The sequence below is a fragment of the Mya arenaria genome, chromosome 9 (genome assembly GCF_026914265.1).
Source record: "Mya arenaria isolate MELC-2E11 chromosome 9, ASM2691426v1".
NCBI classification, from domain to species: domain Eukaryota; kingdom Metazoa; phylum Mollusca; class Bivalvia; order Myida; family Myidae; genus Mya; species Mya arenaria.
The window spans coordinates 20,026,859-20,041,686 of record NC_069130.1 but is presented as its reverse complement, the minus strand read 5'-3'; the positions used below and the strand labels follow the sequence as shown (position 1 = coordinate 20,041,686).

Sequence of the window (14,828 nt, the reverse complement as noted above, 5' to 3'; positions counted from 1 at the left end):
TAAAACGAAAAACTTTTTTATCTTAAGACAGTGTCACTGCTCAATTTCATTAAGTTGAGTGAACATGCTAGTATTAGTACATTAAAAGGAACTTTGCAAGAATTCTCTCAATCCATCGTGACATAGATAACATATTTGGTCGTCATGTACACATATCGTACACATTTCTAGGTGGCGTGACACTCAACAGGTAGCAAGTGAACACGTACCGAAAGTTCTTCACTGCATCACTTGTAGTTAACACACCGTCTGTATAAGAGGTCGTTTCGATAAAGGCTTTTAGTCGTAAGTTCACCATTCTTAAAAGTATTCAAAAGCACAGATTGCAACACACTGACTTTTTTTCAATTTACGTCTTAAAGCGACTAAGATTTTCATCGAAACAGCCCCTAGCGAATAAGCCAATATGGTTGTCTCTAATAATGCAAGCTCCTAGAATTAATAGCATATCGCCAAGAAAAAGTTGCAATGCTTTATATAACTCAGCGTCATGATATTGAGCGAGCATACAGGAAACACACGAAACTGGGGCGAAGAGAACGCGCAAACGAATTATCGTCGCTGATTGTTCAATATCGACTGCATTCCAGGCATGCGCACTCGGTAGGTTCGGTGATGTCGCGGGTGATATCATATCCGAACACCTCGTTCGAGTTGATATCACATATGGAGAAAGTAACAGGCGTCCTTCTTCTGCTAACGTCCTTACAGCAGTTGCACGACTGAAAACAAGACATTGGAAATGCATACTATCGTATTGGTTCAAGTGCGACGTTTATATAGATCATATAATGAAACAGAACTCTGAAAATGGCCAAAGCTATATCATATCATTATTACATTTCATTTTCTCAACGAGTTGATTATTGAAAATACTCATGGTAAACTGCGCTTTTTGGAATATAACTATAAGAGGTCAATCAGAGTGCGAACAAGTGCAAACCGTTGGATAACAATAAAATGACCATAATACTAAGATACACATCATAATAAAGCGGGGCCTAATACGGTTCAAACAAGACATGCACAAGGCAGTTCACTGAATATGGATACAAAATAATTAAGTTGAAAAAAACATCAGCACTTACCCGTTCGAACCCGTCATAGGCGGTTACATCCGGTCTGACGAGAGATCTACACAGCCCCTCGCACTTGTTAATCGTCACACGCCCTGTGCACGTGAGCAAGAGGGGCCCATTATGTGTGTCGATGTACTGCCGGAAACGCATGTCCATTTCCACCGTCTCCATTTTACACTGTTCAACGTCTCCTGATGGCCGTTTTTGTGGCGGCGGGAGAATATCTGATGAATATTTCAATTCATCCGCGTTATGAGGTTTGTTGTTTATCTCTGACGATGCGTTGACATTGTCAGAACTATTTCTACTTTTGTCAAGTTTGTTTTCTGATGCACGTTTCACAAACCTATGGGAACGAAATGTTTGACTTTTACCGTCGTTAATATTTATTCTGTTATTATATCTGTTATTTTTCTCTATTGGATACGGCGGTGTCACTTTTATTCCATCCGTTTCGATATCATCCCTTTTCGCGTAGGAATATTTACCGCCAGTCAAAATTGAATCAATGGGGTACCCGTATTTTCCCGGGGAAAAGTTATAATTCATAGGTCGCAATAATGCTCTGGACATGAGTAAATTGTATAAAAACATATTCTCCATATATTTGTGAGATATTGCCTTCGAAGAAACGTCATCACTTGTTTGATAAAGCCCCAAGTTTGGATCTGAACCGTCGGGCACAGGAACCGAGAATTTCACTCTATGTAAAACCGGTGTTTTCAGTATATTTTCGAGATATTCCTCACTGGATTCATCAGTGCCTGATTTATGTCTTAATGTGTCGCTACGGGTGTCAATTTGTCCGAATCGAGATTGTCCGAATGTATGAGCGGAAGTAATTAGAATTGCATGATGGAAAACTATCACAAACAGCACCGGGAGGAGCAGCGCCATCTTAGCTCGTAACAGCCTGAAAAATATAAATGGTTATTTTCAAAGTTACAAAACATACAATAATATATTGTGTCATATTCTGCATTATAAATTGAAATAAATATTTTTAAACGTTCTCATAAATCAGCTGACACAAGTCTGCACGTTTTCAATGTCGAACACATAAATCTTTCAAACCCAACTCTCAAAAAAAGAATTATCATCGAAAAGCCTGTCATTATTCATTATTGCACTTGATACATTCAACATGCATTATATTCCATTTTTTTTAATAAACCGCTAATTTTAGTTCTTAATGTTTGCAAGTATATTCCCATCATATCTCCGTGTATCAATGTAAGGAATATATCTGTACGAGAAATTACAGAAAAGGATCTTGACAAATACTTGTTGAAATGCGAAGTGGCGTTAACTGACAAGAGAAATACGTTGTGAAGCATCATATAAATGTCGCGTCCTCTTCAATCTTTATTGGAGTTCCACTGTGTGATGAAATGGCTGATCCTCGTGGCAAAAGCCAGATAAATACCGAGAAGCACCCACAACAATTATTTCCATAAAAGCCAAAACAAGATCTGTAATACGCCACATTCTATATAAAGACATGGCAGATTCCAGATTGTGCCTTAAGCGTCATTAAATCATCGTAAGAAAGCCGTAAATAAGTTATTAGTCGACTGTTTGGTTTAATGCGTTAAGAACTTCCATATCATTCATGAGGTATGACTTTGTCTTGCCGCTAAGTGCATGAAAATACTCCATTTTAGTCAATATCATGAGATAAATTAACCCTCTACAATTGGCATTTCATTTGCAGTTCGCTCTGAAAATAAAAGAAATAAAAAGTGTGCTGTAGAAAGCCATTTAACAGGAACACATCATGCCTATGCCCATCCCACACAAGTATTTACGAACATCGATACCTAATAAAACGATGGTTGATATATAGGGGCAAGGCCAGAAGCCAAACACAAGGCCGCATAGACACTGTCAGAACGAAAACACAAAACGTTCATAACGTATACTGTATATATCAAACTATTTATATCAATAGTTTAACTAGTTCAATGCCCGCTTTCATCATCATCATCATCATCATCATCATCATCATCATCATCATCATCATCATCATCATTATCATCTGAAGAACAACCACAAACACGACGACCACAACGACCACCACCACCACCGCAACCATCATCAACCCCACCACCACCACCACCATCACCACCACCTTTACCACCACCTTTACCATCACCACCACCACCACCACCACCACCACCACCACCACCACAACAACAACAACAACAACAACAACAACAACAACAACAAACCATCATCAACATCATCAATAACATCAACAACAACAATATCAACAACAACAACGGTAGCACCACCATCAACAACAACAACATTTGAGAAGAAATTTAATTTCTATATATCGCAAAAAAAATCTTCTTCTCGTTCCATCGCGTCTAGTCTGATTTTAATTTGTGTATCATAATAAAGAATGAGTTTTCCTCGTAACATAAGCGACGACCGATTGAATAGTCCGAAATAAATTGTTCAAATGAATACGATAAATGTTCTTGTTTGCGATAAGGTAGACTTCTATACAATAAGTCAATCCACAGATGTCAATTTAAATTAAAATATTAACCTTGAACGCAGTGCATACAAAAAAAGCTTTGGTTAATGTTATAAGGAGTCGTAAATCGTATAATATACAGGGAGTTTTATAAATAAGGCTTATGATAAAAGAATCAGTGAAATATTAAATCAAGTTAAAGGCAACGAACGAGTATATAAATGTCAGAAAGCATATTTTCCAATATAAGCAAACAATATATCAATGTCGGTAAACAGCATGTCAATGCCAGAAAGCAAACATTTAATATCAGCCAACAAGATGTCAATGACGGAAAGCATTCAGTCAATGTCAGCAAACACGATGTCAATGACGGAAAGCAAACAGTTAATGTCAGCAAACACGGTGTCATTGTCAGCAAACACGATGCCATTGTCAGCAAACACGGTGTCATTGTCAGCAAACACGATGCCAATGTCAGCAAACACGGTGTCATTGTCAGCAAACACGATGCCAATGTCAGCAAACACGATGCCAATGTAAGTAAACACGATGCCATTGTCAGCAAACACGGTGTCATTGTCAGCAAACACGATGCCAATGTCAGCAAACACGATGCCAATGTAAGTAAACACGATGCCATTGTCAGCAAACACGGTGTCATTGTCAGCAAACACGATGCCAATGTCAGCAAACACGATGCCAATGTAAGTAAACACGATGCCAATGTCAGTAAACACGATGCCAATGTCAGCAAACACGATGCCAATGTCAGTAAACACGATGTCAATGTCAGTAAACACGATGCCAATGTCAGCAAACACGATGCCAATGTCAGTAAACACGATGTCAATGTCAGCAAACACGATGCCAATGTCAGTAAACACGATGCCAATGTCAGCAAACACGATGCCAATGTCAGTAAACACGATGTCAATGTCAGCAAACACGATGCCAATGTCAGTAAACACGATGCCAATGTCAGCAACACGATGTCAATGTCAGTAAACACGATGCCAATGTCAGTAAACACGATGTCAATGTCAGTAAACACGATGCCAATGTCAGTAAACACGATGTCAATGTCAGTAAACACGATGCCAATGTCAGCAAACACGGTGTCATTGTCAGCAAACACGATGCCAATGTCAGTAAACACGATGTCATTGTCAGCAAACACGATGCCAATGTCAGTAAACACGATGTCAATGTCAGCAAACACGATGTCAATGTCAGCCCGCAAGAAGTCAATATTAGCAGATGGTATGTGTCAGCAAGCAAACTGCCAGTGTCACTGTCAGCAAGCAGAATATCCATGTCAGCAAGCAGAATATCAATGTCAGCAAGCAGAATATCCATGTCAGCAAGCAGAATATCCATGCCAGCAAGCAGAATATCAATGTCAGCAAGCAGAATATCCATGTCAGCAATCAGAATATCCATGTCAGCAGCAGAATATCCATGTCAGCAAGCAGAATATCAATGTCAGCAAGCAGAATATCAATGTCAGGAAGCAGAATATCCATGTCAGCAAGAAGAATATCAATGTTTATAGCAAAGAAAATATCAATGTCAGCAAGCAAACTGTCAGCAATCACTATGCAAATGTCAGCAAGCAAATTAACAAGGTCAGCAAGCAAAATGTTAATATCGGCAAACACGACGTCGATGTCAGCAAAAAGAATGTCGATGTCAGCAAGAAAGTGTCGAAGTCAGCAAAGAACATGTCGATAGCAGCAAGGAAGATGTCTATGTCAGCAAGGAGGATGTCGATGTCATTAAGGAACGTATCGCTGTCAGCAATAAAGTGCTGATTTCTAGAATAAGGGTAGATGGCAGCAAGAAAATGTCGATGCTAACAAGGAAGGTGTCGATTTCAGCAAGAAAGATGTCAATGTCAGTAAGGAAGTGGTGTCGATGTCAGTAAGGAAGATGTCATTGCCAGCAAGGAAGATGTTGATATCAGCAAAGAAGATGTCGATGTCTTCAAAGAAGATGTCGATGTCAGGAACAAATATGTCGATGCCAGCAAGGAAGATGTCGATATCAGCAAAGAAAATGTCGATGCCAGCAAGGAAGATGTCGATGTCAGCAAGGAAGATGTCGATGTCAGGAAGGAAGATGTCGATGTCAGCAAGGAAGATGTCGATGTCAGCAAAGAAGATGTCGATGTCAGCAAGGAAGAAGTCGATGTCAGCAAGGAAGATGTCGATGTCAGCAAGGAAGAAGTCGATGTCAGCAAAGAAGATGTCGATGTCAGCAAGGAAGAAGTCGATGTCAGCAAGGAAGATGTCGATGTCAGCAAGGAAGATGTCGATGTCAGCAAAGAAGATGTCGATGTCAGCAAGGAAGATGTCGATGTCAGCCAGGAAGATGTCGATGTTAGCGAGGAAGATGTCGATGTCAGCAAGGAAGAAGTCGATGTCAGCAAAGAAGATGTCGATGTCAGCCAGGAAGATGTCGATGTCAGCAAGGAAGATGTCGATGTCAGCCAGGAAGAAGTCGATGTCAGCAAAGAAGATGTCGATGTCAGCCAGGAAGATGTCGATGTTAGCAAGGAAGATGTCGATGTCAGCAAGGAAGATGTCGATGTCAGCCAGGAAGAAGTCGATGTCAGCAAAGAAGATGTCGATGTCAGCCAGGAAGATGTCGATGTTAGCAAGGAAGATGTCGATGTCAGCAAGGAAGATGTCGATGTCAGCCAGGAAGATGTCGCGAAGACAATATAATCCGATATAAGAACAAAATCGGTTATTGTGCATTAAATATCAGGTTAATCGATCATGCTTGGAGGTTCAACTATTGCTACAATGTATTGTTTCAAGTTAAATGAAGGTTATCCTTTATGTAAATGGTTTATTTATCGACCAAACAAAAGATCCATGTTATATATAAGCTATATTTGCTAATGTCGGGCATGAAAGAAAATATTACATTACAATCTTATGATAAAATGAAAGGACCTGGATATTTAAAAACGAAACGATTTATGAAGATCACATACAACAGATAGAGAACTTCACTTATTCTTATCTGGCTTATTGAAATCATCTATCCATTTCAACGTTTTCAGTGCAATAGACTCGCTCCTTAAAAGGCTTTTTTCTTTCGCTCACAATGCATATCTCCTGAACAATACATATTTAATGATATATTTTTATACTTAAAATGACGCATGCTATAAGTTGCCTAAAGTCCCTTGTGAAAGTTTAATCTCGGGGCCTTTGTCTGCTAATAAAACACGACGGACAGATACAAAGCACGGAAATCCCATTGGAAATGGCCGTTCAATTCATGTTTATAATAACTTATAAAATGTAATTACTGTAACCACGATTCAGTCTGGAATGGAGATTTCCTTGGAAAGTTTGTAAATGTTGATTTTAATTAGTCTCAGATGGAATAAATTAAAGTTTGCTCCACAAGTAATAATTAGTTGATTGGCCATACTCGAACGACTAAAAAAATACCTTGACCAGAAATATTTTTAGCTTCGTTATTTTTTTCGATTTTCATTACAAACTAAAGGCATTAGGAAGTAAATGTAATAATCTCCCATCCAACCCCTTAGATTGTAATGCACCAGTCAATTGTAACCACGGCCCCCAGGTCCGGAGGTATACCGGGGATAGCCGGGTAAAAGGGCCGTGTTTTTTCTTTCCAGGTGGCCCCCACAGGGCCGGGTGACCGCGGTGGTTTTGTCTAAGCGCCAAATTAAGCTGAAATTGGGCCTTATATAGAGTCTCTGGGGTGCGGGGGCATTTAGCCGGGGTTTAACCATCAGTTCGTCCCCGCAGTGCGGGGATTTTACCCGGGGTTGGCTGGACCGAAAGTCAAAGTCCCGGCTATTCCCCGGACCTTGGGGGTCGTGGTTACAAATGACTGGTGCATAAGTCGGGAGGGGCAAAACAAACTATTTTTAATTGTGGCCTCATTATTATTTCTTAATTGGCAGAACCTTAAATAAACCATTTCCTTTTGTACTCACATGCGGAATGTTTAATACATTTTGATAGCAATAAGAATAGCTTACGAAGCTTAACATTTATATCCAATTTAAAGGTGGTACCCTACAAATAAGATCAGATCGATTGATCTCTGTACTCTATATATCTCGTCACGTGACTTTAATCCTTTAACCACCCAATGTATACATTGTGATCAAGCCCTGGAGTCTGTGATATGTAAACTGATTTCACTTTTTCAAATCAGTTTAACATCCGATGCGGGATGAATTAGACTCAAAATTTTACTATTAATATTTTATTTTTCTTGTATTAAATTTAACCATACCTAAATAAAGATGTCGAAAAAAGATTTAAAGGACATATCGGAGCTTATCCGGAAAAAACTGTAAGTATGAGTGTTCTATATGCAGGTTTAATCCAGGCTTAGATAATCTGTCAACAAGTTAGGAGTGATACGGTTGTTTATTTTGATTTATTATTTAGGTTGAAATTGACACAGGTATTTGACTGGTTTTGCCTTGTAAGTGTAGCTTTGACGTGAAGTGTTTCTAAGATAAATAGAGATAAAAAAGAGCTAAATAGACATCTATATGCATATCTGTTATTAAAAACGCATCTAGAAGCAAGAACATTGCTTGCCTTCAGCAGTCATTATACAAAAAATAAATAACGTGAAGCAAGTTTCATTTCTTAAAGATGAAATCTTACTCCAAAATAAGATACACCACAATTAACAATAGTGTTTTAATATTCCGAAAAAGGAGGAACAAATGTCGAAAACAATGGTTCTTATGAATGATACCGAGTTTAATTTGAAATAAATGAGCATAAAACACGGTATTTCTAGACTAAAGTAGACCACAGTAAATCTTTTAGCATTCATCAATCATTTAATATTCTTTGTGCTTTCTGCTATATAAAACACGGTTACAACCTGGTTATCAGTAATTAATTTTTTTCCATAAATGCATTATTAAGTAAGTAGTAAAAGGTTTATCAGCCAAAATTGGTGTTTGTTATACATGTGTATGCATTGATTTTGAATAAGAGTGCCACTTCAATATTTGCATGCTCAATTCATCGAAATATAATTATAACAATGGATTATATAACAATGGAATCTTTGGCGCATTGAACGGCAGATGTTGGGATCAAATGATAGCCAAATAATTGATAGTCATGTAATTGGTAGTAATATAAGGATCATTTAGATACTCCCGTTAACTATGGGAATTAGTTCAATACTAAATGGTTTATGTGACCCTACTATTAAAGATCAATGTCCCGTCATTATAGGTGTATTAATTGCAATGTAAACTGGGTGTAATTTTATATAACACGATTGCCGGTTGCGGGCTGTTTAAACATTTTAAATCCCACGCCGGCTTTCAGACTAATGCTTCAGTCAATATCTCGGTGTAAGATATTATAATTCTGTAAAGAATATTTTAATAGGTGAGATAAGGCAAACATCATGTATATTGCGTACTGAGTGCACAAAACGTGCACTTATCTGATTCCAAATATAGCTATTCAATTATTGAATCTTAAAGAATAAATGCAGTGAATAAATGTTCCTTTCATCCAATAAATACGTCTCCATTACAAGCTCAGCATTCGTGGAAGTGATTAAAAGAAAGTTCAAACGAACATAGAACTCGAGAATAAACTTTTATAAAGGCAATGGGGTGACACGTTATGAGGACAGAAAGGGGGTGGGGCAAACCCCTTCTGAAAGTTACACTCTTATTCAAAATCAGTACATAAAATGCATAACAAAAATAATTTTTGAGTGATAAACCTTTACCTACTTACTGGATAATACATTTATGGACAATATTAACTTCTGAAAACAAGATTATTACCGTGTTTTTAATAGCTGAAAACGCAAAAATATTAAATAATTAAATGCTAAAAGATTAACTGTGATCTACTATAGTCTAATAAGGTAGAAATACCCAGTTTTCTGCACCTTTCTTTAAAATGAAACTCAGTATGCTTCACAAGAACCATTGTTTTCGACATTTATTCATCTATTTTGGTATATCAAAACAATTTTATTAATTGTGGTAAATCGTAGTTTGTTGTAAGAGTGCAACTTTAAACATGCTTGCTAAAACAACATACAGTATCAGTATCGTGAAACCGAACCTTTTATCTGAGCTCATACGATTTCGGAATTTATTTGTGTTAAATGTCCACGCAAGACAACATTACAGAAAATAATTTTACAAAAACTGAACAAACCGAAGCCTGAGTTCCGACTACTGCCATAATTATGTTGTATGTGACATATTCTGTTACGACGTACCCTTGTCTAATGTACCGAGTACTTCTTAAAAAGCCCTGAATATCGCGTACCACAAGAAGGGGGGGGGGGGGGGGGGGTACGGCCTTATCCTTGTCGGGTTGAGTATCGTCGTGTGATCATTAAGGGACTAGCAAATGTATTAAAGGATCTGACATCAATAACAAAATACTCGTGTGATATGTGAACAAAATGATTGCTTTTATGATATCAACTGTTTAAAGATCTCTCAGGTCAATTTCTATTTCAATTAAATTGAAAACAGATTGCCGAAAAGTGTTAGTAACCCTATTGAAAATTTTAAGACAACAGGTCTGAGTCTACAAAATTCTGTACATATGAGTATCTACCATAACTTAAGATTCAGTTATGTTTAAAAGCGAATCCTTGAGAAAAGATGACTGTGACTGAGTCAGTGTATGCGCTATATAGAGACTAACTTCAACTTTACAGAAATTTTCGGAACAAAATCTCGGTTAATTTTCTTATTATTGCTGAAGGCTTTTTCGGAAAACAAGTCAATATGTTGTATTAATACTACAATGTACTTCAGATCATTTATATTTGTGTCATCTATTCGTTAAGGCTGCCCCTGGACAATTCTCATTGCTGACGCTGGCCGAGATTTTCAACGTATTCTTGTTTTCATTAACGGATGCCTACCAGGGGCTCGCAATATTTCACAGACTCAAATTATTTCGCAGAAGAAAATACTGTTTCTTGAATAAAATGACCGTCTTTTAGCACCAAATGAGTTTCCTGGCAGCTACAGTAGGACAATATTCGTGCAATAACGAGAAATAATTGAACAGGCATTAATTTTATACTCCGGTACTTTCAAAATGGAAAAAAATACATATTTCAATCCAAACATCTTTTCAAAAAGAGAATTCTTAAAAATTAGTGCCTTCACGGTTTGGAACTATTTGCTTAGGGAAATAATCTCAAACTAATGGACAAACATTGGATTAGAGTTTATTTTTTTCGTGCTGAGAGGAAATTCAGCATTATCACAAATTACTGTTTACATGTATTAAGTGCACAAGCATCGCAGAGATTTGTGCCTTGTGTAATTAAGAATAGAGCGCCATATAATAGAGTTGATCGCCATGAGCAACACAACATTCCGATTGTCATAATGTATTAAATATATGTACGATCACACAACATTGCTGAGTGTCACACTGTACGATATGTACGATCACCCAACATTGCTGAGTGTCACACTGTACGATATGTACGATCACCCAACATTGCTGAGTGCCACACTGTACGATATGTACGATCACCCAACATTGCTGAGTGTCACACTGTACGATATGTACGATCACACAACATTGCTGAGTGCCATAATGTACGATATGTATGATCACACAACACCACACTTTACGATATGTACGATCACACAACATTGCTGAGTGCCACAATGTACGATATGTACGATCACCCAACATTGCTGAGTGTCACACTGTACGATATGTACGATCACCCAACATTGCTGAGTGTCACACTGTACGATATGTACGATCACACAACATTGCTGAGTGCCTCAATGTACGATCACCCAACATTGCTGAGTGCCTCAATGTACGATATGAGCGATCACCCAACACTGCTGAGTGCCTCAATGTACGATATGTACGATCGCTCGGAATTGTTGATATCCATAATTTACAATATTTATTCATACGTAGCATTGTTTATTGCCATATTTTAGGGTCATAAAGCATTGCTGGTTGCCATATAAGCCAATATGTATGATCACAAAGCATGTATGTTTGCCATATTTTACAATACTAAGTATGTATTATCACATGTAGGTTTTCTGATTGTCATATAATACCTAGTGTACGACTGTCCATTTTTTCTCTCCATATTTTACGATATGAACGGTTCTACATCTTACTTCCAGTGAAATGTACATGAATGTGGAACGCAGGGAAACCAGGTTTGACCCACGTGGTCGTTTCACCACCACTCCCAGAATGGTACGTACAAATATGTTGTTATTTAATTCATTTTACAATTGAACTTCCGCCAAACAATCTTGATATAAATATTAATTGCAAAAATGTACTATCAAACAAATAGCACATGAAAACCCTGGACGAACACATCCACGTATACTTGGTTTTAAAAGATTATATCGTTATGTTCTGTTCTGTTAAACGAAGTAGGTAATTCTCGAGGGCGGTCTTAATCCGATTGAGCGTCATGTCAAATATAATTGAGCCATCTTAGGCCGTTTTTGTATAATAAACAGGCTTATTTTAGTAGTGTTTGTGTCTACGGATTATTGATAAAGCCACGGGAGCATCAAGAACAACCCACATATTCTTATTTGATTGAGGAACACCATGTTTATCTCAAGCAAAGGGTGGGGGGCGGGATGGCGTGGGTGGGTGGGTTTGTATGGGTGCAATTGGATTGGATGGGAGGGATGTCAGCAGGGGTTGGGTTGGGTGGTGTGTAAGGTGGGGTGCGGTTTGGTCGGGGTTTGGTTGGGTGGGGTGTAAGGTGGGTTGCGGTTTGGTCGGGGTTGGGTTGAGTGGGGTGTAAGGTGGGTTGCGGTTTGGTCGGGTTTGGGTTGGGTGGTGTGTAAGGTGGGGTGCGGTTTGGTCGGGTTGGGTTGGGTGGTGTGTAAGGTGGGGTGCGGTTTGGTCGGGGTTGGGTTGGGTGGGGTGTAAGGTGGGATGCGGTTCGGTCGGGGTTGGGTTGGGTGGGGTGTAAGGTGGGATGCGGTTTGGTCGGGGTAGTGGTGTCAGATGGGGTAAAGATGTTGAGTTGCGTTAAATTCAGTGTATGCATGCATGTCCACTCCTATAATAATTGATAGTAATAGTCAAAATATCCCATTCAAAATCTTAAAAGTACAACGCCGACAAAGTCGTTTGTCTGATAAAACGTTGAAGTGATGTGATACCTAGGCATTTAACTTCCTTTTTACTCCGGGTTAACGGCGTCACTGGAAGCAATTTCAAGTTTTGAGGAACAACTTTGAGCACGGCGTCATGAATCTGACATTTCGTTTTTCCCGAAGATTTTTTAAATCTTACGAGAATCTTTAGACGGACTTATTGTTTGAAAAGTACATCAGACTTCAAATGAAAGAAAAAAGGGTTACAATGTTAACCGGTCGTGTAGTGTGGGTTCTGCCAACGGACATCTCCTTGCATGAACGAATGTAACCGATCGTGTTGTGTCAAATCGATAAGGGAACTTCTCTGGTGAATTATCAATAAAACAATCACCAGGACCGCAAGGGGGCTATTGCTTGAATGATATCATCTGCTGTAGTATATGCCTTTACAATCGAACTTACAATTCAGTAAAATATCTAATGCAAGTTTAAAATAAGATTTTCATATAGCTCCTCAGCAACAAGGCTTTATTCCAATACTTCAGCACAAATACGACTTTCTGTACAAAGTGCTCGACTCCACTGCCCTGGAGGCTCAGCACCGGAAGTCACGTGCGCGGAGGGACGACGCCGCTAGGCCAAAGACTTCCGTCAAGGTATAAATTGTTTGGGTGTTTTTAAAAGGAAAGAAAACAAGAAGTTATTTTAAACAATATATGTTATTTCTTTAAACCTTTAAATACCGCTGCCTGTCTGTATATGTGCGTATGGTGAAAATTGTGATGTAGGCTGTGGTGGCGATGATGGTGGCGATGATGATGGCTAATTGTCTTTTTGTTTGACACGTTCGTGATAATGTTTTAATTGGAACTTGATTTGTTTCCCAGTCTCCAGAGAGAACCAAGTCCACCCGAAAGTCATCAGAGCGGGTAAAGTCTAGCCTTGTTCGATCCTCAATGAGCCCAAAACGGGAGAGGCGAACGGCAAGGCGAGTGATCTCCCCTGGGCCGAGCGATAAACGACGGGGAGAATCTAGGTACGAAACACTCACCACTAAATGTGTGTTCCTGTTTTTTGCATACGTAAAATAATGGACCGCATTTGAGAACCTGCGTACCGAATACCGCATGTGTAATGCGTACCTCTTTCTTGTGTACCGAATGCTCAATAAAACATTTGAATAACGCGTACCAAACACACAGGGTCTCATAGCTTCATTGATTGGCTAAAAGTACTGTTACCCTTTTACGTTGTAATTAACACGAATCCTTGCTCATATAAGGCACCGCACCTAAGCAAGCTTATATAACGTTTCTATGGTATCAATGTAGGCGGTGTTAGGGTCAGTTGCTATTTGAATGCATGTTTTACAATGTTGTCCAACCAACAAACTATTCGATACATACGATTGGTTTGATCTACATTTGTAAATAGTTTGACATACACATCTTTGTTTGACAAAGTTAAAACAAGCCGACCCAAGGTATTTGTACCTGTCACATATTTTGATCTTTTGATGTGTTTATTTGCAATCAAGGATTGGTTAATAATTTGTTCAAACAATTGATGAGTATTAAAATCCTCAGAGCAAATACTTTTCAAGTTGTGTATACATGTAAATGGATACTCTGGGCGCTTAAGTTAAACATTCGAGTCCCCATTATGTTCATAAAAATCTGAATTAATTCCGCCTTTTAGCACCTCTAATATCAAGTCAACATATTTCGCATTAATAACCATGCATCTATTGATTTCCTGGTGAACTTATCATTGATAGCATTTCTTATTCAATGGTATCAATGAAAACCTGTACTTTTTGGATACTGATATACTCTGTCAACATATGACGCCGTTAAATTTATTATCGTATTCGTATTAGTTTAAACTTATTTACTTAACAACTAATTACAACATAATAATAATCACTTTCGTTGGCACGATGTTGCGCTAGAGTGTGGTCTTGTGTTGTGGGGGAAACCGGAGTTCGCGGAGAAAACCCACTTGTCGGGCTTGGTGACCACAAAACAAACTCACATGCACCCGGGCCGGGAATCGAACATTCGGATCTCGCCTTGGTGAGAAGCGATCAGTGCGCTAACCACTGCGCTAACCGGGTAACCGGTTGGGT

General features: G+C 38.6%; 2 protein-coding genes across 2 annotated transcripts in view; one reads left to right on the top strand and one right to left on the bottom strand.

The window, feature by feature from the left end:
- Nucleotides 1-256: 256 nt before the first annotated feature.
- LOC128245837 (partner of bursicon-like) lies at nucleotides 257-1,976 on the bottom strand. Its single transcript, XM_052964062.1, has 3 exons — nucleotides 1,954-1,976; nucleotides 1,089-1,425; nucleotides 257-722 (listed from the first exon to the last, which is right to left on the bottom strand). The coding sequence occupies exons 1-3, from the start codon at nucleotides 1,974-1,976 to the stop codon at nucleotides 570-572; spliced, it is 513 nt and encodes a 170-aa protein (XP_052820022.1). The 3' UTR covers nucleotides 257-569.
- A 9,290-nt stretch (nucleotides 1,977-11,266) lies between these two features.
- Nucleotides 11,267-14,828, top strand: part of LOC128245836 (titin-like) — a 43,801-nt gene continuing 40,239 nt past the window's right edge. Inside the window, exons 1-4 of the mRNA XM_052964061.1 lie at nucleotides 11,267-11,469; nucleotides 11,753-11,828; nucleotides 13,246-13,356; nucleotides 13,588-13,736. Coding sequence (XP_052820021.1) covers nucleotides 11,267-11,469; nucleotides 11,753-11,828; nucleotides 13,246-13,356; nucleotides 13,588-13,736 — 539 coding nt within the window. The remainder of the gene's footprint in view (nucleotides 11,470-11,752; nucleotides 11,829-13,245; nucleotides 13,357-13,587; nucleotides 13,737-14,828) is intronic.